Below are 27025 nucleotides of genomic sequence, written 5' to 3' on the forward strand. Positions count from 1 at the left end.
CGATATATGTATCTCCAAAAATGGTTAATGGGTGGCAATGGACAAGTTTGAAGAATTTTGTTTTTTGATTTGAGAAAATGTCGATTAATAATCCAACAGTTTGAAAACAATTCGGAAATAACGTTGGTAAGAAATCTTTCGATAGCTTACTACCAGGGCTGGTCGAGGGCAGTTAGGAAAATGGAATTCCACCCATCTGGCAACACTACATTTGACGTTTGCAATAAAAAGATATAAAACACTTACACACGGACGCTCCGCGAATTATTTGGAGTTTGGAGTGAAAAAGTGGGCTAGAGCCACAGATAACCGACTACCTGTCAGCTGCGATTGCAGCACATCCGTGACAGACTCGCTGCGGTGAACACATGGAGCACGCTTGAAATTCCAATAGGCGAGCGGAGCTGGTGCGCAAAAAGCATAGGCCCCATCGCAGGACATGGCGACTCGTCAGGACGACGAGATTGGAGGGGGCGGCTCTGAGTCGGCACCCTTTCGCGTCCTGCCCCACACTGACGACGTGGGCAACTACCTGGCCCACCAACAGCAGCAGCAGCATCAGCATCAAACCCAAAACTATCTGATCCACCAGCAGCAGCATGGACAAGCACCTGTCCCACTGATGTGGCCACCTCCGCCACCGCACCTAGCCGGCCCCAATTTTGCGCCCCATCTTCAGCAGCAGCAGCCACAACCGCACATGTACAATGAGTATCTCTTCAATCTGTCCTACTCCGGTCAGCCTGGCCAGCCAGAGACCTACTCCGTGCTGCCTGTGGGACCCGGAAACTTCCTTAAAGTGTACCACTGCCCGGACAACCAGGTCAGCGAAGCCGGCGCCCCGCTCTTCACGCATATCAACATGGCCTCGATTAATCACCATCAGCTGCAGCACCAACACCAGGCCGCTCCGCCGACACCTCCGCAGCCGACTCCACTGTATGAACTGTTTGCCACGAATCCTTTGACTTTACCGCATGCACAGCAGCAAGACGCCCAGCATCGACAGCCCCAACAGACGCAGACTCAGGCCCCAACAGTGCCCCAAGTCAATCACTCGTCGAGCAGTGCTAACCTGCTCATTAACAACCTGGTAAACAACTGGTCGCCCAATTTGACTGGTGGAAGCTACATTCAATTTGATGGCGAGGCCAACGAGAACGACGTCCACCATGGCGAGCCTTCGGTAGCCCAACATCCACAGGTTCCTAATCAGATCCTGCAGCAGCCTGAGCCACTGTCGCAAACCGTCAATACACTGCCAGCGGCTTCCAAGCCAGCCAAGCCTCTGAAAATGCCTTTGGCCACTGCCACCGTTTCACCAACTGCCATCAACAAGTCGAGCGTCGCCGTGCCTGGCCAACCCGAGGGCAAGAAGCGAATCGTGGCCGAGGTAAAGCCCATGCCCATGTCGTACTCCGATGTGCTCAGCAAAGGCACAAAACCGAGTGGTGCAGGGGGAGATATGCGCGCAGACAACGGTGGGGACTACAGTACACAACCGCAGAGGCGTCCGGAGAAGGAGGATGGATATGGAAATCGCGAGATGCGCACGTCAAAACGTTCACCGCTGCATGATGCCAAGGAGACGGGTTCGTTTGTGGCCGGTGTTGGTCATGCGCATGCCAGCCGAGGCAAGAAGCGAAGTCAAGTCAACCAGACCGCGCCGCTCAAGGTGCAACAGTCTCAGTCTCTGGCACAGCCAACTCTACAGCCGCAGACTAAATCAAACAAACAGAATAATCCGGAAAAGAAGCGGCCACTGCAACCGAAGAACGTAAATAGCAACGCCGCCAAAGTTTCGGAGCAAAAGACCACTCCGGCATCGGTGCCCGCCAACAGCAGCTTGCAGAACCACGGCAATGGTATCAATTTTACTCCGGCAACTAATTCTAGCACTTCATCACGCAAATCAGGGAGTAACAAAATCAACTCCAACGCGAGTCACTCGAATCACACTGGCGCAAACACAAATGCGGGAAGCAGCAGTAGCAGTAGCAGCGTAAATTACTCCAGCAATAACAATGTTAGTTCCTCTTCGGCCAAGCGGTATTCCTCCTCGAATCTTAACCCGAATAACAGTTCCGGCTACTCCTACTCATCGAAGCGCAATCGAAGCAATGCCTACTCGTCGACAAACTCGCCCACCCATGGGAATAGCTTTTCCAGCAACCGCAACTACGAGTTGGCCAAACGTATTCTGCACACCTGGTGGATTTACACCCTGAAACTTTTAACGTGGCTGTTTTATTTGGTGTACGATATCGTGGTTCTGGGCTTCAGCATGGGGTACGAGCGGATGACGTTGGCCTACGTGGCTGCATTGGCTTATGCGCGGCAGCTGCAAAAGGAACTGAAGCAGAACTCTGGCAAGCCAAGCATATGGTGGCGAAGTTATTGGCGGCGATTCGACGCTCGCTTTGCGAAGAACTCGCGCCTGGCCGTATGGCGACGTTTCTACAAACGCAAGCCGCCAGAAACCACTTCCGAGCAATTCAAAACTGGTCGTCTGCCACAAACGGGTGAAGAAGCAATGTACTCTCTGCTTAATTGCAAGGGAAAGGATGCATACAGGTGAGCTCTGCTCAACTACCATTGAACGTGTGCAACAGTTCTTACTCCTCCTTCTAGCATACTTGGGGTCCCGCCAGACAGCTCCCAGGAGCAGATCCGTAAGCACTACAAAAAGATTGCCGTGCTCGTGCATCCCGATAAAAACAAACAAGCCGGTGCTGAGGAGGCTTTTAAGGTGCTGCAGCGCGCCTTTGAGTTAATCGGAGAACCGGTAGAGCATTGTCACTTATGATGAATGATCAATGGCTATCTCAAAAGTTTCTTTTTGCAGGAGAATCGTCTCATTTACGACCAAAGCATTGCCGAGACTCTGCACACCGAGAAGGCGTGGACGGAGTTGCACGACCTGCTTTCCCAACTTCAAACCAAAATGGCTGAGGCGGCCAATACCATTAGGTGCGTATTTACCCCACGCGTCTCCATAGATAGCGAATCACTAACCGTTCTGGTTGCCGCTTCAAACAGGTGCAGCACTTGTGCCCAGCGTCATCCTCGCAAGCTTACCGAACGCCCTCACTATGCGGCGCGTGAGTGCGCCTCCTGCAAAATACGGCACTCCGCCAAAGATGTAAGGGTGCAGAGATCCACAGTTGGCCATACTCATGTCTGTAAAATGTGTTTTTGTTTTCGCAATAGGGTGACATTTGGGCCGAGACGAGCATGATGGGCTTGCGGTGGAAATACTTGGCGCTAATGGACGGCAAGGTCTATGACATAACCGAGTGGGCCAACTGCCAAAAAGGAGCTCTGTCACATTTGGAACCAAACTCGCACATGGTGCAGTACCGCATCGTGCGCGGTGCTCAGCAGCAGCAGCAGCAACAACAGCAGCAGCAGCAGCAGCAACAACAACACCACCACCAGCACCCGCAGCAGCCACATCACGATCGGGGTGCACATCATCCTGGTGGAGGAGTGAGCGGCGTTAGGTAAGGCCGAACTCCCTCGAGCATTATGCAAAACACGAAATGAAACAATCTCACTTTGCAGCGAGGCTACATTGCATGAGTTCTTGGACAACTTGTACAGCGGCCAGCATCCGGGGGCGCACAACGCCTTTGCAGGAAATGCTCGTCGGCGAACGCGACGTAACTAAGCGGTCCTCGCGGTCATAGTCTTAAGTGTTTTAAAATCTCTAATATACAGTTATAATCTATCCAATGTGTCGCCGTCGGCTGATTGGCCTTTACTCACTTCCAAACAGCACCTGTCCATCCACATTTCCTACTCTAACCGCAAGGACCTACAAGCGCCCGAGGTCTAATGTTGCTTAGTTCAAAAGCCATATCAACTCTCGAAGCTGGTTTGATAACATTTTGATTTTGGAAAGGTCGCGACGATTTTTTTGACTTGACACATTGAATTGTAAAATTGCCTCCCACTTAGACTACATCTATGTTTTAATATTTTGTTTTCGCTCCCTCTTCGACGGCCAGCTTGTCACACGTAGTTCTTAGCAAAAGCTTTAGTTCTAAGTTCTAACTTTACTATTTCCGTCAATTTTTAAGCGAATGCGACGGCACACGTGTATAATTTAACACATTCAAATTAAACCAACAATAATGTTAATAAAATAATAATTAACGCAACGTATTAAATGATTTGAAAATGCGGTTTCTCCGAAATCGAAATGGTTGGCTGGCTAAATGAATTAAGGATGTAGTAGTTAATTTTAGTGATTTTATTGAAAAAATGCTCCACTCCATTTTCACCTAATTTTCTACATATTTTTGTTTTGTTTGCTTTTGTATTTGTATAATATTAATTACATAGGTAATGTTTGCACAAAAATGGCTATTACGCATACAAAACGTATTGCAATTGCATACCTAGAGTGTGGGACTTACAGTCTATTTTGTTTTTTGATTCCAACAATTTACTAATTAATGCTCGCTTTGAAGTGGATCGATCTTATGGTTAGTCCCTCGTGTGTTTTCAATCTGCATTTGATATTGTTGCTGTGTGGTTGTTGTTAAAGACCAAAAGATGCGCGAGTTCATCTCGCGTTTCGGATTTATGTAGCTTAGCGGCATAATTGATTCGTAATAAATTAATGAAACTTTTTATGGGTAATTAGATAGGCTGTGATTTCTTAATGGTTTCGTACATTACTTTTTATTTTGTATACTGTTAGAAGTTTCACAATCGTAATTGTCGAATACTCGCGTTTGCTTGTTTCTCTGATTAACGTAAATAGTCGGCTATTTTTGAATGACTTTTATTTTTAACAATTATTGTGCCTAATTTTAAATTACACTTGCTTTTGCTCTATACATTTACAAAACTTGCCGTAGGCTGCTGCTGCTGATTTCATATACTTCGATAATATATATGTATGCATATATACACATATATAAATTAAATTCTAGGCTTAAATAGTTGAATGCTCTGCTCACACACAAACATACAATCCAAGTGCGTTGGCATTAGTTTTAGTTTTAAATTGATTTTGCTGGGCTTCCGTTAGCGTTTTCGATTAGTTGAAATCTTGGTTTGCGACATTTGTTCTTGTATTATACAATCCGCTGGGATACTTATGATAAGTAAGCTTTGTACAACTAAAAAAGAAAAAGAAGCAACAAAACGTATTTAAAAAGTAGGCTAGAGAATGGGTGCATATGCATTCGCAATGCCTATACATTTGCATACGCCTCAATGGGTGTGGTGCACCCATGGGGTGGTGGTATGCTAGCGACCATTCGCATATTTCTATGTTCAGGTGTATGGATTTGGGTCTGTGGGGGAAGCCGCCTCGCAATGCCCTCGACAGTAGTCGGGATTAACAGTGTGTTCCCGCGCTTACTTAGCATATTTCCCCGGCTGCCCAAGGACGTGGGACCCGGCTTGGAATTTCGAAAGTGGATGGTCTGCGATGTGGAGTAGTAGTTGTGAGTTAAATGAAGTGTGTGTGTGTGCCTATGGAAATGACTCTGGGAGCTCCGCTCCTCTCCAGGAAGCTCCTGGCGCTACTGGCCCTCGCCGTGTCCTAAGCTCTGTGCTGGCGCCGCCCCTCCTTGCCCCGATATTATTTCGGCGTCTTCCGCTGTTTCAGCTCGTGGGAGGCGTCGTCCAGCAGCTTGGTGGCATACCCGTTGCTCAGTCCTCCGTTGGCCCCCTTGTGCGCGCTGCCGTTGGCCACCTGCTTGTAGACGTTCTCCACCCCATTGGCATGTCCATTGCTCAGCGGGGTGCTGCTCCCGTTGGCCTTGGAAGCGGGCGTCGCTGTCGCTGTCGCCTCCGTGGTCTGCGGCATGGCCAGATCGTCATGGGCGTTGATGCTCTTGCAGTAGCCATTGGGCTTGGCGTGTCCGTTGGCCAGGGCTCCGTTCTTTTTCTGAAAGGAGAACACAAGTAAAGCACATTAATTCGATTTCTCAGTAAAATGGAGTTCTCTAAAGCCATAGAAGTGACAAAATCCTAATTTAGTAATAATCTTCTAAAGTAAAAGAGAGAATCAGGAGACTAGCTTAACACTAAACACTGCTCCCTTTGGCTGACTAATGGGTATTTTGATGGTCATGGAATTCGACAATTGCATTCTCTACAGTTTTATAGTTCCATCGGAGATTTTCTTATGGCAGATTTCTTCGAGCCACGGCTTGAAAACACCGCAATGATGCAACACTCGAAGTCGTAGGTCCGTAAGTCTGGCTTTGTCTCCCTTTCGCTGCCGCTGAATGCGAAGCTGTGGATGTGGCCTTTCCGCCAAACTTTCACTCGTGCGACGAGTCTCAGCGAATGCTGGGTGCCGAAACGAAGCCGGTTAACGATATGTACCACCGCCCAGTGCTGGAGTCGCTAGAGACCTACTTGACGAAATCTCGTTAATGAATTTGGACCACATCATCTTGCGCATTTGTAATCGGCAGGCCGCAAGGTGCAGTGCAGCCATGATGATATAATCACGTTTGCCTCACAGCTCCGAATCGCGTCGCGTCGTTTCGGTTAGGTATTCGTTTTTCATTTTCATTAACACAGACCGGAATCTGGAAACCTCCGGGGCAACGTGGGAATCTCAGATTGATAATAATCGAGCGGTCACATCGACGCTATTTGCTGATCTCGGTCAGCGATTTAAGGACTGACTGTGGCTTAGAGGAGCACTAGGGCCCATTTCCGGGGCGAACTCACCATCATGCGGCTCCTGTAGGCTGCCTTGTAGAACTCGTTGAACAGGAAGAAGAACATGACCGCATGCATGCCGATCCACCAGACGAACGCCTTCGGGTAGTTGCAGTCGATGAAGAGCAGCTGGAAGGCGTGCACCATGATCAAGATGAACTGGACCTGTGGGAGCAGAGGATTAGGCTAGGAACACGGCTCACTTCCATGCAGCTTACCATCTGCAGAGTGGTCAGGTACTTCTTCCACCAGAGGTACTTCTGGTACTGCGGACCCATGGCGGAGAACATGTAGTAGGTGTACATCACGATGTGGACGAAGGTGTTGAGCAGGCCGAAGAAGGTGCTGTGACCACCTGTAGGGGTGTAGGGAGAATCCGGATGGTCAGAGGATGGGCTCGTCTTGCACATACCCCCACAGCAACTCACCCGGTGTGAACTTGACGCCGAACCAGACCGACATGGGCATGCAGCCGTGATGGATGACGTGCAGTGTGGTAACTTGGCTCGACTTCTTGCGCAACACGAAGAAAATCTGTGGCAAGGCGCATCAGGTTGATAAATGAAACAATTACCCAATTACCGAGCGCGGGCTCTTTGATCCCTTGATCTGTCACTCACCGTATCCATGAACTCTGTGAACTTCGAGAAGTAGTACCACCAGCAGGCATGAACCATCTGATTCAGGGACAAGGGAGAGAGAGGTGTTTGTATTAGAACTACTATATGTAGGTGTGGTGGGACGTGTTTTTAACATTCGCTTGGACTTGGTGCTGCGCATCCCTATTCAATCCAGTGAATGAGCACAGCTAGGTGCCAGCAAGGATTTGAGTCTCGCAGTCTTCACAGATGGAATAGGGAGTGCAGTCGTGTCGATTCAACCGGCAACAGGTCTCATCATTGACTCTTTCATGAGTACTATTGAAAAATAATAAATTGATTTAAACACATATGCACAGGCATTCGAGATTCAGTCGGGTTAATATGGCTTTCCAAGAAGGGTCAACATTCAATTAGGAGTAACGTAATTTAGATGGAATGCGAATAGATTGATCGTTAGGGAACAGATAGTCTTAACTCTGAATCTCGAGAGTTAAGTTTGGGGATAGTGGAAGAGAAGGCAGTTATGTACGGCTTATACATGCTAAATCTGTGATAACATCCCATGGGCTCAGAGCTCCCAAGGAGTAGTTTGGTTCAGGACGCAAGCAATGCTCCCCAACCCACAACACCGTAGACTAGAGTTTGTGTCATAATGGCCCATCTCCTTAGGTACTACCATGTGTATGTGTGTGTGTGAGTAAATGTGCGTGTATGATTATCTATAACTATTCGTGCACTCACACCAAAACGGAAATAAAACGTAACCAAAATGCTTATCGTTATTCGTTATCTAGATCGTTATCTTACTGCGTGTGGCGGTTAACACATACCCTTAACGTTCTAGGATTATTACTATAGTCGACTGGCTGACATCGGAAGCTATAATGTCCAGTTAGCCAACCGGAAATGCCTATCTGGAAATGTAGAGCACAAAAGGTAACTTATATATCTTCGCTTGGCTCTCGATTTCTTGGATGATTCGTGAGAGATATACTGGTACAGGTGTTGGCATCGTCACCGGATATGGCAGAAAGACGTCGCTTTCAGGTGGTCGCTTACTCAGCCGTCGGCTATTTGTTTGGCGGTGTGCAAGTTTGGCGGTGCGGGGGTTAGTGTGAGTATACAGCACTTAGATGGTATCAACTTAGGCTTAAACGCGATAATTCCATTAATTGAAGCAAATTATCCACCGGTCTTATCTGTAGCTGTAGCACTGGTGCTTCTTTCACTAGCATTTATATACAAAACAGAGCAGCAGCGGGTCAGAACAGGACAAGTGCGTCCTGCACATGAGGTGCGTTAGGGTACACTAGGAGGTCGGTATTAGTCAAAGCCGGGCGCCCGAAGCTGGCGCTGGCGTCTCTGGTAGTCGGGGTTTATTTGGGTACAATACGCAGTTAATACAATGAAACGACTACAAGGCGAGGCGTGGCTGGTTAGCACTCCAAAAAGCGTTGGCTAGGTCAGTGGCCAGTGGATCAATAACAATATACTAGGATTAGATTAAGCAGAAGCCGCGCCGGATTGCCTGAACTGCAGATATAGAATGGGGCGCGAATAACTGCGGTATTAGCTATTTATCTGAAGTGGTCGGGGCAAAATCGGATCGGATCAGCACACACTTATAGGTACGCTAGCGCAAGGCCGCTTGCCAGGGACACTTACTCTCCGGGATGTGGGACTATCTGTGTAGTCCACCGGCTGGCACCGGAAGCTGTACGAGCCCCACCAGCCGCCCATCAAGCACTAGAACAGAGACATTAGCAGCAAAAATAGGTTAAATTCGGTTGGAAAGCACGGTCCTCCGCGGTCCGCAGAAGCGTGGACTGGTCCAGCGACGATGCCACGCGATGAAGAGCTGCTGGGATGATGGGGAAGTGGTGGTGGGGTGGGGGTGTGGGTGGGATGGGATGGGTGGTTCGGGAATACCTACCTCATAAAACAGCCATGCGCTAAATACAACCTGTATGGCATTGTACATGACTAGAGTGTTTTGCAGATTCAGAGGCTTTCGGTTCTCCATTAATCGGGGTCCCAGCACCTGTGGACGGTAGTTGGTATCAACTCTATGTTATAGCCGGCCGAGGAAGTGGTATTTAATTTTACCCCGTTTTATTATCACGCAGTTGATAAGTTTATTGTGTGAAACACTACACAGAAGTCATAAACCGACCTACAATCGATCTAGTCAGACCACCTTCCTTCTTATCACTCAACTACTACCAAGAAGCCCAAATTGGGTAGGCAGCCACTTGGAATTTCGTGCTCGGTACACTCACCTTGACCAGATAGACATATGTGAGGCAAACGGCCAGTGTGGGGAATGGGGACGACATCATGGGCCAGCCCTTTGTCCTCGAGTCTGTGCGAAAGGAAACCACATAATTATTGGAGTCGTTGTTGATTCGCGGATGCACTCTACCACTACTACGAACTACTATATATTGTCAAGATCGGAAGTTACAAGCATCTTCGAGATAAGCGAATGGCGTGTTCTTATCACCGCCGCACACTGCCATTGACCCTGATCTTGGCAAACATTTAGATAGATATAGATAGCAACCACATGCACGCATAGTGATCTCTGTACTGCACTTCAATTCGCATTCCCATCACAGATTGATTTATTTTTTATTTTTTTATCTTTATTTTTGAAAGGCATACATTCCCATTTCCGATCAGTCAGCGCACGTCATTATAATCTCAAATATATAAAATATATGTACCCATATTACCTGATAAAAAGTTATAATTAACAATTTCGAATTTTCAATGCAAATGAAAAGGAATGCGAAACACAAATATGAGTAACTGCACATAACTCTCTCTCGGATTTGGATCTGAATAATTAGATGGTATGTAAGCATCTGAAACTTTATGCAGTAGATTTACCTATGTAGTCATAGTTATCTTATGAGCTTTATATATATTTGGGTACACTCTTGACAAACAAACACGATTGACAAAACCTGAATGAATACTCGTTTAGGCAAATAAACAGTGTCGAAACATAATTTTAGCATGTTTTTCGTAGTCAGTTTGACGCGGCCTAGCATGTATAAAAACATTATGCTTTAAATATAATAAATATATTATATTATAAATATATTTGCTCGGATATATGCATTTGTATCCGGTCTCAGTGTGTCAATAAAATAATATCAGTTCTCGAGAGAAATTGAGGCGGAGAGCTTGGCGACTGGAGCAGTCATTTTTACCAGTTCTACCAACCTCTCTTGCCAATTAGAGAACTGGTGTCAAAAATGATTTATCCCCCGTTTTTCGGAGAGGAACGTGAGGAAGGGCAGCGACATTGAGTTGTTCCCCATGCTGCGGTAGCTGGTTACACCGAAAGCCACCCAAATCAAGGTTGGCCAAATTAGCGAATACTCCGGCGGCACCCGATGGGTCTGGTACTTACCACTATGTGAGTCCATGTATCTGCTTATGCTGTCGATGTATTTCATAATTAAGGCCATTGTGTTGTTGAGTAGTGGTTGGTGTTTGTCGCCGACTGCGGAGTCCTGCTATCCGTTTGGTTTGTAGTTCGTGTTCCTTGTGGATTGTTGATTGTACAATTGGTGGAGGTGGTTCAAGTCTTGGTTTCGAGGAATGGCGGTCTGCTTCTGGTCTGGTTAATTTTAGTGCTCGGGACTTAGTGCATTTGATGCGGTGCCAAGCGGGTTTTCGAACTGCAAGTATAGATGGTATAATTCGCTATTACAATATGCTAGTTTGTTTGTATCTCGCAAAAGTCTCGCGCACAATCGCAAAAGTCAACCCACATCAGACGGCCCTTATCAGACCCATTTAACACCCTGCACCTTTCGTATCGCAGCCCATATGCCCACCCAAAAAGAGCGGCCGTCGAAATGAGGTCAATAAACTAAATCCAAAAACAGCTCGGTCAGCACTCGATCGGCACATTTACATCTCGTTTATAATTGAACATTCTCGTTTTGAGCCGCGCCTTTTGTTCTATTTTTCATTTTCGTTTTATGCACAGCGCGGAATTTGTACATACACCTTATCTGTATCTGTATCTGTTGCGACCAGTTATCGCAAATCGATAAACTAAGCGAAAGCAACGGCCAAAAACAGGGAGCATCAGCACTGGAGAACGTGGCGGAGTACAGTGCTCCTCTATATGTATGCTGGATCAGCATCAGGATCTGGCCATCGGAAACTATTGAAGCTATTGCAGTATATTTCGAATATTCGAATATTTCGAATATATTTCCCATAATGAGTTCTCAAGGGTTAAGTGCTTAAGATGAAGATTATCATCGCCTCGATCTGCGTTGTGGGTCTGAACGAGTAGCTTTTCATATACAATGTTTCTAACATATCGAGTGTTTAACTCGCTGGGTGCATTACTCATTCGCCGCGTTGTACGTCACGCAAGAGTTTCGTAAATGATTAATAATAAAGCTTTTTGGAATGCGATAACTGGAAATGGGGGCTGTAGGCAGGAGATTGGCAAGCATGAGAAATGCCAATAGTGTTCTTTTCCATCTGGAAGCGCCACTTGTATCTAGGTGTAGAGCAATTAACTTCCCAATTTAATGTTATATATGTATCTATATCTATCTACGATATGAATTTCAAACTTCGAACTGCTATGAGGGTGGGGTCATCCAAGCAACAAGCGGAGCAAACAAACACCTGTGGCAAAAAAAGGCGACAAGAAAGCAAATTAAGCCACTGCCACCGAAAAGCCAAATTGATACTTATTCAAAGTCAAAACAAGGCAATGCAAAGAGCACACGGCTACGGGCGAAAAGTGCTGTCAGCACAGAAAACAGAAGAAACTGAAGAAACGGGCTTAGTGGGCGGTGGGTGCTGGGTGGTGGGTGGTGTGCAAGGTCTTGCCTTCGCCTGATTTAAAAGGGTTGAGAGTGGTCGCCCACCTCTGGAAACCTGCTGAAGAAGCGGCAAGTGAAAAGCGATGCCAGCAGCAGCAGCAGCAGCAGCAGTGCCGACTTAAAGCCATGCCAAATATTGCTATTTCATTGACCTGGTTTTGGTGCTTTCAGCTGCTTCTGCTCGACACAAGCCCACACCAGACCAGAGCCGTTCCGGAAAGCATGGGCATGGAGCAACACCGCACACATGGGCATCCAAGGCGACACCCCATGCCCACTCCGCCCGCCGCAGCTGGCCCATTCAACAGCAACACGCCGCTAAACCGGCGACAGCCAAGGCGCCACGTTGTTCCAATCTCATCACGTGATGCCACTAGGGTTTCTCTTTGCTCTGGCTTTGCCCTTCGCTCGTGCGCAGTGGCTCGCAGCGCGTTTCTTGAATGAAAAAGGGGGCACGAGAGCAGGCCACCCGATGCCAGGTGGGTGGTGGGAATGGTGCGGGGTGCCTGGTGCCTGGTGTCTGGTGTCGCGTGACTCACCCGACGCACCTCCGACTTCTCGGCCTGGCCAAGAAAGCCGCCACAAATAAGTCGCCGAGTAAAAGGCGCTTAATGCCTGCCAAACACGCCATGAGTGACGCCGAAAAGGCGCGTGGCGCTCGCTACTCGCTGCTTGCCGCTTGCCACAGTTGTTGACACAAAATATTTGGCCGTACTTGGGCGGTGGAAGGGTGGATAGGTGCCCCATCATATCTACCCGCTCGAGCTGCGAAGGTGTCGCGAGGCTCGGAGGACATCCTCCGGCCCGCTCCCGCATTCATTGACTATTGATTTTCGTGCTTTGCGCACAGCTCAGTCTCCTGACTTGGCTGAAGTGCTGCAAGACGGGCCCGATTGATTGGCCAATTGGCCAAGAGAGGGATGGCAAATGGGCACATAAGTAATTGATACCATCGGTCAAGTGATTTTGACCCCAGGCTGTTTGTTGCCAGCAATAACAAGCTTTGACATTTGTTTATCGTTCTTCGGCAGGCACGAGTACTGCTCCTTCAAGCAGTCGCGTGTGAGGCACTGCATCGATGCAGACGGTACTGCAAAGCCAGTACATGGCACTGCGTCGAATCTTCGAAAGACTCATTTGTATGCGCCTTCAACAGCCGCCAAAAATTCCATTCCGTTAAGAGGTTCAATCACTTTGGCGCAAACGAATCGAAACACGTCGCATATGTGCATATAATCAAAAAGATATAACTGATACTTATGTTCACAATTCGCTCGATGAGACCACCAGGAGTGGCCAAAGGATAAGGATACTCTGGCGGGGATTGGATGACGCTTAGTCAATCCATTCCAAATGGCACACAATCGACAGATCATTAGGCTGAATCGATCCGTGAATTTACCTTTTTTTATGCTGCACTGATGGGCAGGCCTACCAAAAAGTCAGCGAGTAAACTATAGGTGATTACCGGGCGATAGTCCGGTAGTTCGGTTTCTAAGTAGACCGTATAGGCTGGCGCTCAACAATTATTGCTCTAATTGTTGCAGACCCGCGCCCACTGCTACTACTCGACCTATTGGGCCTGGCATGCCGTGCTCGAATTAGTGTTTAAAAGGGAGTCCTTGGAAACGCGGCCGTAGATCGGATTGGACTTGTTTTCGAGACTCGGTATTCGAGACTTCGATACGCGGCGGGAGAGGCGGGAACGGGCGGCGAGCAACACAGAAAACAGCGAACCGTCGACATCGACTAGCGGAGCACGACTAACTGGCTGCCACACTGACTGACGAACTAAGGCCGCTGCAGCTCAGCCGCAGTCGCGGTCGCAGTCGAACCCTACGCCGCAGCCGCAGTCGCTGCCTCGGTTGGAGTTGTTGGAGTCCAAGCCGCCGGAGTCCAAGTCCAAGTCGCAGACACCACTCGGCGGCCGGAGCTTGCAAGCGGGCAGAGGCGATGGCGTTGGCGTTGACGCTGGTGGGCCATAACGAATTAATTCACATTTCTTCGCATAGATTGCCTTTGTGAACGGGACAGAGGGATGGCTCTTGATTGCGCTGTGTGCACATGCACATGTTTGTGCATGTATGTTTAGATTCCGTCACTGGAATTCGCAGTGCGTAGACCCAAACTCCGACTCCCAGTCCAACGCCCGGTTGTGGAATTGGGATGTGCCGTGGGACTGGGATTGGGAAAGCCAGCCAGCCTTCCGATCGAAAAGCAGCCAACAGGTGCGCTGTCGCAAGAACGGAGCGGATTTGGATGAGGCAAGGGCCGCCGCTTGATCATGATCGATTTCAGTGGCAGGTGATGGCTTGCATACAAATCAAAGCTCCGCACTCGTCGATCAATTAATTATTACGGCATTTCACACATACTCGCAGCGGGACGGACTGGGTTTTTTATGGCTTTCGGGTTTTCATTTCACGTTTCGCTTTTTTGTTGGCTCTTAGCTCTTAGCTTTTGCCTTTTGGCTTTTGGTTTTTGTTTTTGGGACTTTTGCGCTCAAAATCGAATTCATGGTCAAACTGTTTACGAATGTGTGTCGCCAAAAAGAAGCCACAGCAGCGAGCAGCGAGCAGCGCGGTAACGAAAGGCGGCGAACAACAACAGGTTGACCTGATGAAATGGAAATTGAAACGCGTTTTGCGTCTTGACGCAATAATCTATTTCGGCCTTTGTTGTTTATTGGGTCACCCAACGGAGAAAAATGCCATTTCGTAATCGGAGCCCTCTGCTTTCTAAGGGCGGCCCACACAGCCCGCGCAAATATTCAAACGGACAGTGGGACCTCCGTAACCGAATCTTTTCCTACTTTCCACCTCCAACCAGAGAAGGTTGCCGCCACAGTTAGCCAAGCTTCCAAGCTCAATTCAAAAGCACTCGCCTGAGCCAGATGAATGCAACCTATTGTGACTAATTGGACTGATTCGATGAGTGAATGTTTGGAACCCGAAAGATCCATCTCAATAGAAGCAACTTGGGCAAGCACATACATTATTTTTGTTGGATTTCGGTTGTCGGACGACAGCAGCAAGGGCAATAAAGTGGCAAAACAAACAATACAAAATATAGCAAATGCAAAGCGGCGAAATATAAACAAATAAAACTTGGCATCGCGCAAATCCGTGCTACCTATGTAAGTACATATCATATCATTTACGATCATATTTGTGTACCTTTCGCTGTTTTCTTATTGCTAACGCGCTACAAAAATTCCCTATCGAAACGCCCTTAAAACAAATTTCAAAACAATATGGCTCATCAATTCGAAATGCCTCGAATCCAGTGGGCGTTATGTTAGTTAGTTATGACGGTTCCAACATAGATCGCTTGCACTGCAGATGCTCGTGGGCGCGCATTTCACGAGGGAGGCGGTGGGAGGTGGGCGGCGCTGGCAGTGGGCGGGACGCGTGTTTCCGCTTAACTAATGGATTAGAAGGCGGGTGGACGCAGCGGCGGTGACTTGTTGAGGGGTCACTTTCTCTGCTGCTCTCTGCACTTTTGCAACCGCTCTCTTCCGATGCCTCTCCGACTAAGAGAGAGTGGGAGAGTGGGAGAGACGGCTGTTGGATGCGAGTGCGAGCGGAACGTCTCGGAATTATGTCATATCTTTACACACATGCGTTACAACAACGTGACGAACTCGGCGGCTCGGACTTTCCGTATGTGGTATCTGATAGTTTCTGGTTTCGGTTCTGGCCGGGTGCTTCCTAATCTGGGATGGTCTCTTATCGCACTTGATTAGTTGATTAGATGGCCGTGCCTGCGGAAAATGCAGACGGGTTCGCAGGTAAAGGTAACTGATAACCGGAAGAGGGGGCAACACGTTGGTTTTTTTATTTTCCAGTGGAGGCACTCGGCACAGTGTGGCCCATAGCATTTGAAAGTCCGGTCGGCGGACTTATTGGGAGCACGGAAAGCGGGGAGGGAGGCTTTAACTAACTCCGCCTGATTCCACGGCTGATTTATCAAGGCGGGCGGGAACAGGCACGGCCAGCTTTTCGGGGTGGAAGACGATACTCGGCGACGTTACGTGGGTCCCACAGCGCGATACCGACGCGACAGGCAAGGACACAAGGAACTGGGCGCACCAAAAAACACTTCACTAGAAAACCAAAGACAGGCACTCCAAATCGAATCGATTCGAATCACAATCTATATCGGAATAACACTTTACTTTGAGTTCGTTTTGCAGTGGTAGTATCTCGGCAGCAGACTAGGAATTTTGTGTGGAAATCGCTCTGGCCTGACCCAAAAAGCGAACCAGACGAGGAGGCACAACCCAAAGCGAAATGCGAACTGAGGCCCGCTACTCTGGCGAAGAGCGAGAGAACCCCCAAACGGCACGGCAGCCGTGCGAAGAGAGCCAAAGAGAGCGGCACTGGGCAGTGAGCACTGAGCGCTGTGTATCTGTATCTGGTGGATGCGGTGTGGCTGGCAAGCGGCAAGAAGCAGACCGCCGGGGAATGGCAAGGCGGGCAAGAAGAAGCACCAGCTGTCGCAGGGGTACTCACTCTCGATGTTGCGTCACGCGCTGTTCGCCAGAAGCTAAAAAGCACTGCTATCCCGCAACCGCTCTCTTTTGTTATGTGCGCCAGATACATTGTACTTAATTGCTTGGCGCAAAATACCGGCTGCTTTTGCCACACACTTTTCTCTTAAACAACTGATAACGGAGGCGCGAGCCTCTCTTCGGCGTCGGCCAGGGTTGCCACGGCTTGCTCACGCGAAAGCCAGCTGCCGCCAAATAAGCAAATGCCGTGAATGAGGCACGGCTTGAAAAGAACAACACACAACATACGTTGTGTATGTGTGTAGGTGACGGCATTATGTCATCGCGAGCGGGAGAGCTCAACCACCACCCCCCTCATCAAACACAGCGTTGTTGTCATTGCCTCGGTCTCGCAGTTTGTTTTAGTTTTCGGGCTTCGCTAGGTCTCGATTTGTTTCGAGCCACCCCTTAACTACGCAACACATTCGCAGAGGACCACCAACACAGCGAAGCGAAGGGAACGCGGGTCAAGGTGTTCAGTTCGGTTGGGTCCTTTTATGCAAGGAAATGAACCGGAAATGATGTTGCCCCTTCAGCACATGTCCTCCGAACGGGCGAACCAAAACAACAGTTTTTTGAACTTGGCTCATCGAGCGACCGACAATCCATTCGATGCGAGTTGGCTAGGTGTGAATCGGTCTGCAAAATAATTATAACTTTCATTTATTTTTGACAGAACAAATAAAGATATTTTTTGAATCAAAAATAAACCTGGAAACCCATGTACATAACTAGCGGATGTTAAGCTAGATTAACTTACATTTGTAGTGGTCTTTTAACTCTAAGAAAATCATATACATATCTGACAAGAACTATAAAAATATCTGCTCGTTTTAGATCTCTTCTTAGATCTTAAATCAGCACAATTTCATTTATTTCCCCCTTAATAATCCTTGTTTGAGGATAGTTTTCATGTTTCTCATTTGTAAATGGATTTGCAGTTAAGAGCGTTGTTGGAAATATTGTACTTTCACTTATAAAGGTTTTGGGGAATGTAAGCTTTGTTATTGTTATGTAAGATCATCTGATTCTTATTTTTACCAATTTTCCAATGTGTTGTTTGGTTTAGCAGCCTGGAGTTTTCTTTAATCATGGTGCTTATGCTCCTGATCGCAATGAAAGTACTTTTATGTATGCAAATACAAGTTTCTCTAAAGTATTTATGTTATTATAGTTAAACAGTTTCTGTTCATCATCTAACATTGTATAAAATGTTTTGGAAACGAAGATTAAGGAATGCGTCATTGGGCGCTTTTTAAGATGGAATTGGTCTGATAAAGCTGCTGGTAAGGCCTACTTCACATCTTGAACATTAGCTAATAAATTCGTTCGTATACTTGTTGTTAACTTTTTCCTGCTTAAAAATATTAATTGGGTTAGTTATAGTGTCTTCCTACTTTTGTAACTCCACAAACTTGATGTTGGCGCATTACGCATCCTAATATCGCTATTTCCATTTCTTATTTCAAAAATAGTCTGCAGGGTTTTGGGATTTGCTTTTACGAGAATTTCAGTTTCCATTCCACGTTCGCATAGAACCCAAGAATCGAATTATGGTTCAAATCATTAATCGAGCTAATTTATGGAAGGGGTAATTGCGGGCATTTGCATATCGAAAGCATATCTCGAATTCTTGGTAAGGATGCGATCCCTCTGCTCCCTGGCAGTTGGAAGATGTATGTTGTGGGCACGTGCAAATCATAGCTGCCCGCCCAAAGAAGTCCAAAAAGCTTCTCTACGTGATGGGCCTGCTCAAAACTCACAATGGCCAGCGACGCCTGCGCCCTTGACTCACTTGTGCTGGCCTGGCCAAAACCATGAGCGGAATACATATGGCCATTGAGCAGTCGGTGGCCATTGGAGCTGCGCCATCGCCCACAGATCGCTGGTTCAATTCGACATCTAACGGGTCATAGATAGTTTTAATGGCCGTCTTTGTGCCCCGGATGATGGAGATGATGATGATGGCGATGATGGTGATGACGATGCTGGAGCAACCGACGGAGTTGTGCAGGCGGCAGCGCAATATCTGGCTGCGATTTCGCCGTCGAAGTTACTACAGTTGCTCTGCTGTGGCAACGCAGTAGCCACCACTGGCATTTCATTTACGAAACTTATTAATCGATTTATATGCGCCAGAGTGCCAGTAGGCGAAGCGACCCAGGCCAGGCAACGCCAACGGATTGGAATTGGAATTGGGATGGCGATGGCGATTGGGATTCGGTGGTGGATGCGGGCGCCATGTGAGGTGTGGACTTGTCGTCTTGTAGCTTAACTATCGGTCTTGCCCTGGCGGCGTCCCAAGTAGGGATCTAAATGTATGACAGCACCTCAAAGATTCAAAAGGTTATTCAAATCAAGATCATATATGTATGTATATGTCCCATTGTTTTATTTTGATCGGGGTATTACGTCTGATATGACTGGTTCGGTTTGATTTGGAAAAGGATAATTGACCACCCACAATGAAATCTCTGAGAATTTACCTGTGCCATTTCATTTTATTTAATTCGTAATTTGATCAGCAGTTTTGAAATACTAGGGAGATCTTCAATAGACCCAAATGGGCAGGGTTAGTGGGCGTGAGCTTGACCCATTTTCATTTGACATTGCCAAACCGAAGCCCAAAGAATCGTGGCCCAGCGATCAAATTGAGCCCATTTAAGCGTGCAAAAGCTTTTGCATTCGTAGATTCGGCGATAGGCGTCTTCTGCCGCCTCTATTTTTGAAGCTTTTCTTCGGTCGGTTATGACCGACTATTTGTTTATATCTACTGGCTATTTTATTAGCACAAAAATGCAATAATAATTGGGGTTCATATGGCTTGGTTTGCACTACATCTAGATTCAGAGTGTAAGCTATCCGCTTAAAATAATGACTAAGCCAAGTCAGTAATGTTCGTAAATTATACTTAAGTTAATCTAATAACTTGCATTTTTATCTACACTGTGACACCAATCTGACCCAGCAAATTTGCTTGATTACGATGCACACATCAAAGCAAGCATTCCGAGATATGAGATATCCAATCTAAGGGCAAGATTTTCATTAGCGTTCTTTAATGATAGTGGAATGTGCTTAATTATATGCTGTAGTTGCAGACACAACGACGTGCAGGGGTGCATCAATTTAAAAGTTCTAATGACTAAGTGCGCTAGCATTGACTTTATGTATAAAACATTGGAAATGGCTTTTTGCAAGTGTTAACCTTTTTAGATCTAACTGAAATCCACTCAACACTCGAGCCACTTAAATGTCGCATTTTAAAAAGCTGTGCTCGAGTTCTCAGCCAAAAGCAATAATACGTCGCAGTATCAAGCAGAAAATGATTAAAAATGATGCAGAGATACCAAAGTTACGAGCTCAAAGACAATGGCAGCGGCAGCCGGGGAAAAAAGAAATCTATTTAAATTGGACTTAAGTTCGGGCCGAATTTTTGGGGAATGTTGGCGAGGGGAGCGTTGGGCACTTTGCCCATTGCACAATGGAAACGTCACCGCAACACTCAAAGCACAAAGCCACCTTTCAAATTGAAGGCTTAGTTAGCTAATGTGTGGTAATGATAATGATTATGGTTGGCAAATACCCCAAACGCCAAATATGAATCGTCAACGGCCTCGTCGGATCCCAGACCGAAACGCAGACTCTTGGCTTCGCCATCGCCTCCGAAAGTGACAGTTGGGGACGGAGATGGCCCTTACAATGACTTTCTCGACGTTCCACGTCGCTGGCGGTTCTACTGGCCATAAAATCTGCGGCTGCACTGAACGATGAGCCATTTTGGACCCTGAGAATCCCATGAAATCGGCCTGAAATCGCGTCGACTGATAATGGTCCGTTCATATAGCCACCGCCGACTTCCGCGACCACGCCCACCACATTGGGGATCGGTGGTGCTGTCTGGCTAATGGCGGATGAGGCAGCTAGTACGATCTGGCTGGAAATAAAACTCAGTCAGGCGTTACGCTCTCGCAATCGGCGTGCAAACACAAAAGGCGTATGGAAATCGTCGAAAGAGTACTACAGTACCACGGTACGGCGAGGTGACAGCCATGTCGGAGGTGGCTTCTTGGCCCTTTTCTCAGGTCCATTGCTGCACACACCCAGGTGGGGGCTCGCACGGGAATCGTGCGACTCGGCTTGGCTGACATGATCTTCTGCTGTTTGCCCAGATCGGGAGCTGTACACCTGTGCCATCACGGCTCCCAAGCCCCATTATTTGCCTCAAACACACCCAGCAAAGCCAATAAAGCCCAACCAGCGTTTCGAGAGGCTGTTGAGGGCATTCGCCGCCTGATCGGGATGAAGTACTTATCTCTGGTTTTGGCCTCTAACTCTGGGAGTGTAAGAATGTAATCGAAAGTTGTTTTCGCCGGAGGCCGCGCTTGGCGCAATTTGTAGCTTGTTTGCCTCTGGAAGCCCATAGCGCGCAAGCAAAGTTTACCCTGCTCCAAAGTTCAACGGTCCACGTTGGCCGGACCACTCGAGCCTTCCAAACAAAATATTGGATCAGCGTCCAACATCCGACTTCGAGCGCAAGCCTCCGTAAGTCAAATATTCGATGCTCCACCTGGGGGCGGGGCAAAGGGTCGGGCTGAAGTGCACTCTGGCCCCACTGCGACTGCGGCAGGGGGGGGGGGGGGGGGATGGGCGAGCTGTGGATAATCAGCAGTTAAACCTGGGGGCGGGGGCTTTAATTATTCGAGTAGCCGTAAAATGCAGTTTCATGATGGCACTCACCAGGCAATTACCCGATGATGGGCGTGAATTAGGAAGGAACCGCCTGACACCTGCACTCCGCAGGCATATCATCACCATTCACCATTCACCAACGGCGACTTTGTCGCCTACGGAGCCTGAGAAGCTACTGCTTTAGTGGCAATAAAACGGTTTAACATTCGCCACCCCAAGGTCTCCTCTTGGGATCGCATCTAACTTCGTAATTCCCTAGTAGCATTCCGCAGCTAATTACCGAGTGCTATTATCGGCATTACTGGGCGGGAATCACCCCATGACACCTGTAAGGCCAACCAATCTCGTCCAGCTTCGATCGATCGATAGAACCCACTTCCGATGTCCCATGAAACGCGACTAGGCCGTCGCGAGCTCAAGGCCTCCTCTTGGACACATTTCCCAGCTCGTCCAGCCCAAGGTAACTCTGCTAATAGCCACTAATCTCTGTTCAAACTCACACTAGTTTCGGCCCATGTAGCCACTTCCACGCTTCCACATGTGCGTGTGCTCATCTCGCGGCGCATAAACCGCAAATGAGCGATTACAGGCTCTCGAGATTGGCCGGAATGGAGCAGGCCCTCGGCCAAGACAATGGTCCGAACTGGGAGTGGCGGGATGGGGTGGTGTCTCACCATTTCGGAACTGCTCAAGCTCGACAGCTCAATCAGCGCCGCTTGGCGGGGTCTTCAACGCCATCGCCATCGCCATCGCCATCGGCGTCGGCGTCTTCATCTTCAATGTCAAAATCCTCAAGTGAAAAGTCAGTGCTTTGTTGACAGATTTATTGCGAGTAAAGTCTCCGCGCCAGTGCGCAAAATGTTCATTAAAACGAGCAGCGCAAATGCGTCGTATCCGAGTACAATTGCCTTTTGTTTTGGACATATTAGTCAGTAATTTGGGCAGGTCTGATCACTCATATTTTCGCCATGTCAAGGCAAAGCCCGATCTCAATGCTAACCGCTGGCTGGATCGGCCTTTTCCGCCCTATTGGCTGCTTGCTTCCGGGACAACTTGGATTTCGCCTAATTAATGCATTCCGAATTATTTGCATGCAACGCGACTGCAATTCCACGCGGAAATAATTACCATGTGAAAAGCTGTCGACTCTACTAAGGTAGCCACGGAAAGCCTGAAATCAATCGAACAATTCTAGCATTAAGTGCCCAACCTGTTTGCTGAGTGTAACGAGGTGTTAGCATATTCTAAACATTTTCTATTGATCTGGCTTGAATTGCATTTACACGAAGTGTATTAACTAACTTGTTTCTATTAAACCATATTGACTGATATTCATTTCCCTCAATTTGGTAAAAAAACAATGCTTTCAGCAATTTATATACACATCGAGTTCCTGACTATCAGATACCTATTACCCAGCTAAAGGAAGTGCAGATGAACATGTGATGGTTAGAATATATGTACACACGTACAAAACTTTTGCAAAAAAGCTACACATTTTTGAAAAGTTATTGGACGTTTTATAGTTTCTGAAATCTGATACAAGAACAGATTATTTGTAGGGTCGAGGAGTCTTCCTGCTTTCTGTTACATACATTTCAAAAAGACGTATACCAATCTACTCTACAAGCATCGTGTATAATAAATAATATAAATGATTTATTCGGAATATACTCTAGTCTTGCAAACTATGGGAATACTGTACGTGGTTTATATTTCCGAAACGGAAGTTTTTTGTAACCATCTTATTATTCTTTTCGTTATTTTCCCGGGGACTCAAAGACTGCTACTGTTTCTAGACCGTGGTAAACTGACTGTGCATTAAGTACTCTAGTTACTCCAGTTACTCCAGTTGGTCGCATCGAATCGGGGAAGTTGGAGCTCGAAGCAGAACTAAGGTAATGCAAAACGAAGTGCAAGCTAGCTGATTTCTCAACCCGTTTTAGTGTCATGAACAAGTTGTCAGTATCTTCCGTCTAAAGTGCGGAGATGTGGCTGATAGTGTTGTTGCTTCTGGAATATTTTTAATGCCGTACACGTCGCAGACATAGGCGGACGAAATTCTGTTAATTGTTTTCATTAGTCACTGCAAAGCGCTGTCTTCCAATTGACATTATAAGTAGCTACGTGTGCTTATCCCAAGTAAAGTCCCCTAACATCACCGTGGATGGCAGTTTACGTAGTGACGAAGAGCACCGAGAGTCTGATCAGAGCCAATTACATATATCTTGATCGAAAGGGCTTTTGCTGCTTTAAATCTCTTATGATGCATAGCTCAGAAGAAGGGGCAGTAATTCTAATTATAATTCTTATATTTAAAAAACAAGATTTGAATATCATTTTCCGAAAGAATCTGTGTTACAGTTGTTTGTGTGTTTGCCTGGAAATTTAACTAATTTATATTTCTGGACTTAAAGGTGTGTGCCATCGTCACTTTAAACCCAAATATTTCGAGGTGTTTTTTTATAATGCTTGTGTTTGGAATACCTATTGTACAATCAGTTTCGAAGAAGTTGTACTCTGGGATTGCTACCAGAAATTAGATCTGAAATCTTGCCTTAATCCGGGAATAATACGATTTTACGTGAAATCGGATATTGTTATTTTCGTTTAACTGTAATGTTGTCATTGTTTAAAATATTCTACAACTACGCCAGACATTTTGGTATTCAAGCGGCGGCCTATCTATTGCTTAGTGGCTTTTATGATCGGTTGAATCTCTAGACAATCTCTGTAAGCAACTCTTTAAACTAATAAATCTATAAAAAGTGCATGCCCTTCTATTTTGTATCAATATATTCAGACAGTTTGTAATCCATTCAACAGCATCTTTTCATGTATGTATACCTTCACGTAAATGTAAACGTTTACGGCTTTTTTCCTAACACTTGGCTTCCGCAAATCGCAGTTGTTAGCACGCCCCATTGGCTATAGCCATTCGACGTGGAAGCGAGATCCTGTTCTGGACAAACAGACTGTTGTGTTTGAATTATTTATATGTGGATAGTAAGCGGTGTGAGCCACGCCGGCGAGCGTTAAGCGATTTAATGTTTGGGTAAGTTTTAGCTGGCAAGCCAGGCTTCTTGAGGCTTCTGGAGAGTCGGGCCTCAGATCTCGGATCTGCGATCTGAGGGGATTGGCGTGTAGCCTGTAAATTCGCTGGAAACGCGGCTACGTGCGTGGCATTCGAAGAACGGCGAGCGCGAAGAAACCCAGATGGTTTGCATATGTAAATACGGAAAGCGAAAACCCAGCTTACGGTTTGGAAGTATTTGTCACCTCAGTGGCATCTGCCGAGGAGCGACTGAGTGGCTCCGGTCCGGGTCAGAACAATGAGCAGCCCTTCTGGGCGATTCCATTTATGATGTCCAATTACAGCCAACGCGGAAGCGATCGTCGACCTAGAGGCATTCACTACCATTATCCCATTATCGATCTCAGTCAGTCACAAGACCTCGAAAGTCGCTCCCAAAAGCGGTTTTCGACCACCTCGCCTGACGGGGAAACACTCAAGGGAACTTTTTGCCCCGATCAGGATGCCCTGCGACAAGTCCAAGGCCAGAATCGGGTCATCGCAGATCCGGTTTGGCGCGAATCGTTTCCGCACTTGTTTCGAATCGTTTTGGATTACCATTTATATGTATTTTTAGCACAAGAAAAACTCTGCCAATTATTCGCCAAGGGCACGCTAATTGCGCTTCTGCTACTTTGGACCCAATGTCAACGGTGAAAAACTTTACGATGCTGGCTAATTCTTATGCATTATCTCGAGGGGCACAACAAAACCTATCGGTATATTGGGAGCCAGAACAGCTGCTCAAACGGCATGCAAATCCCATCAGCTGATCGGGATCTCAAGCTGCGCTGCCCATCAAGCCTGGGCTTAATCCCGCCTGCGACCACACTTCGAGGATTCACCAAAGGTCTTCGGGATCAATTCCTCGCTGGGAATAAATAGAACCCCCCCTCCCCCCCCCCCCACTAAGCTGAGCTTGTGCAAGCGCCAAATGGCAGGGTTGCCACACCGGATCGAACGGACCGATCGGCCAGTCAAATCGATTAGCCGGGCAGAGTGGCCAGAGCGGGGAGGTGTTTTGGCGTGGAGAGCGCCGTCCCGTCCGTCCAGTCCACCAAAATGGTTATTGTGAACGGACACCAAGCGGCGCGCAGTTGCAAAAGAGCGAAAAACGAAAATCACATGTGCGAACAACTTACAGCTTACCACTTGCAAACAGCTAGAAATCCGCAACCGAAGGCGGCCAGCAGCAGCTCGGTTGGTAAATCGCTGGCAGCCGAAATCTGAAAACTGTAAACTGAAAACTGCAAAAACCACAACACACAAATTGCGCGGCCCGAACTATTTCACAAAGTGTTGCCAAAGAACTTTGTAAAATGATTACTTTCGCAATGGCTGTTGGCTCTTGGCTCTTGGCTTTCGGCGTTCGCACACGAGAGCGTTGACTGCGTCTGCGATTAGCGCGCGCTTGACTTCTGAATGAAAACTGAGCCGCGATCGCGCCGCGCGGCTGATTAAACGCGGATCGCGCGACGCCGCCGAAGCGGAGGCGCAGGCGCAGGCGCAGGCGCAACCGCGAGCGCCGGCGCAGGGAAGAACGCCAGTGGCAGCGCAGCGACTGCGGTGGAAACTTTACGGTCAGCGGCAAGCTCCGACCGAGTGCAGTGCGAAAACTTTCCGCCGCCGAGCGTCGAGTGCAGTGCACGAAGATGGCAAATAGCCTGATTGGCCCTTGGCTATTCCCGGCCACCGGGAATGATGCGACTCGATTCCGATCCGGAGATCCCGACCCAAGACCCAAATCTGAACCCGAACCTGGTTTTTTTTTGGTCTGATGTCAGCGGCGCAGGCAAGGTTCAAGTGCGGCTGCCGTCGCAATAGCAATCGCACATTGCCAGCGAGTAAATATTACATGGAGTGAACTTCCGAACAGCCCCGATACCTGGCCTTTCACAACCTTAAATCATCCGTGTTAATTACGCGGCTACGATTCCTGCCCGTGTAGGTGATCTGGCTCACAAACATGCATTCCCACAGATATACGGATTTATTCGAACCTCTGGCCTGTGGAACTTTTCACAAATAACCGTATGACCAACAATTAAGAATTGCTTGGAATAGCCCACACGCCTTTTAATGGAAATGTTTCGCAAAATATGGGGTGACTTAAGATCTATTGTCTAATTATCCTACAATTATATGTTCCAAATCAATAGTATTTAAGACAATATGGGTTTTATTTTTATAGCGGTGGTCCCTCGCAGCTTTAGCCGGAATTACTAGTTTTTGCCAACAGTTTATTTGTAAATTCTCCAAAGTTCATTCCTTGTAAACGAAATTCGAATAGTTGGTAGTATTAATACAATAGATAGTTGATCAGGGTTCAGTGCTTGACCACATCACATCAAAGGGCGCGTGCCAAAGTGAGCTGGGAAATACATAGTTGTTATTATCTAACGCTAGCACTAGCCCAAAGTGCCGGTAATCTCCGTTGCAGCTCCAGCTCCAAATACCCAGGTGCATTACGATGCATTAAGTTATGTCAACTTGGCTAACATCGCGCCCTGTCCGGCTGATGCGGCAAGGGTCGAGAGCCGACAAG

At 47.4% G+C, this 27025-nt stretch overlaps 2 protein-coding genes across 7 annotated transcripts; one reads left to right on the forward strand and one right to left on the reverse strand.

The window, feature by feature from the left end:
- Window positions 1-164: 164 nt before the first annotated feature.
- LOC6726696 lies at window positions 165-4163 on the forward strand. The gene is made up of 6 exons (XM_002102071.4): window positions 165-2574; window positions 2632-2785; window positions 2846-2970; window positions 3040-3142; window positions 3211-3503; window positions 3565-4163. The coding sequence occupies exons 1-6, from the start codon at window positions 440-442 to the stop codon at window positions 3668-3670; spliced, it is 2916 nt and encodes a 971-aa protein (XP_002102107.1). The 5' UTR covers window positions 165-439; the 3' UTR covers window positions 3671-4163.
- A 613-nt stretch (window positions 4164-4776) lies between these two features.
- Window positions 4777-25924, reverse strand: LOC6726697 (elongation of very long chain fatty acids protein AAEL008004). Of its 6 annotated transcripts, none has more exons than XM_039295649.2 (11): window positions 25630-25924; window positions 10720-10990; window positions 9578-9660; window positions 9232-9339; window positions 8964-9044; window positions 8129-8212; window positions 7317-7373; window positions 7125-7230; window positions 6915-7051; window positions 6706-6861; window positions 4777-5908 (listed from the first exon to the last, which is right to left on the reverse strand). In XM_039295649.2, the coding sequence occupies exons 2-11, from the start codon at window positions 10775-10777 to the stop codon at window positions 5600-5602; spliced, it is 1179 nt and encodes a 392-aa protein (XP_039151583.1). In that variant the 5' UTR covers window positions 10778-10990; window positions 25630-25924; the 3' UTR covers window positions 4777-5599. The 6 variants fall into 6 exon arrangements, with proteins under 6 accessions (XP_039151583.1, XP_039151581.1, XP_039151580.1 ...); XM_039295647.2 differs by having other exon boundaries at window positions 25623-25924; XM_039295646.2 differs by lacking the exon at window positions 25630-25924 and adding an exon at window positions 16341-16492.
- Window positions 25925-27025: the final 1101 nt, after the last annotated feature.

This window comes from Drosophila simulans, chromosome 3R, assembly GCF_016746395.2.
Source record: "Drosophila simulans strain w501 chromosome 3R, Prin_Dsim_3.1, whole genome shotgun sequence".
NCBI classification, from domain to species: Eukaryota; Metazoa; Arthropoda; class Insecta; order Diptera; family Drosophilidae; genus Drosophila; species Drosophila simulans.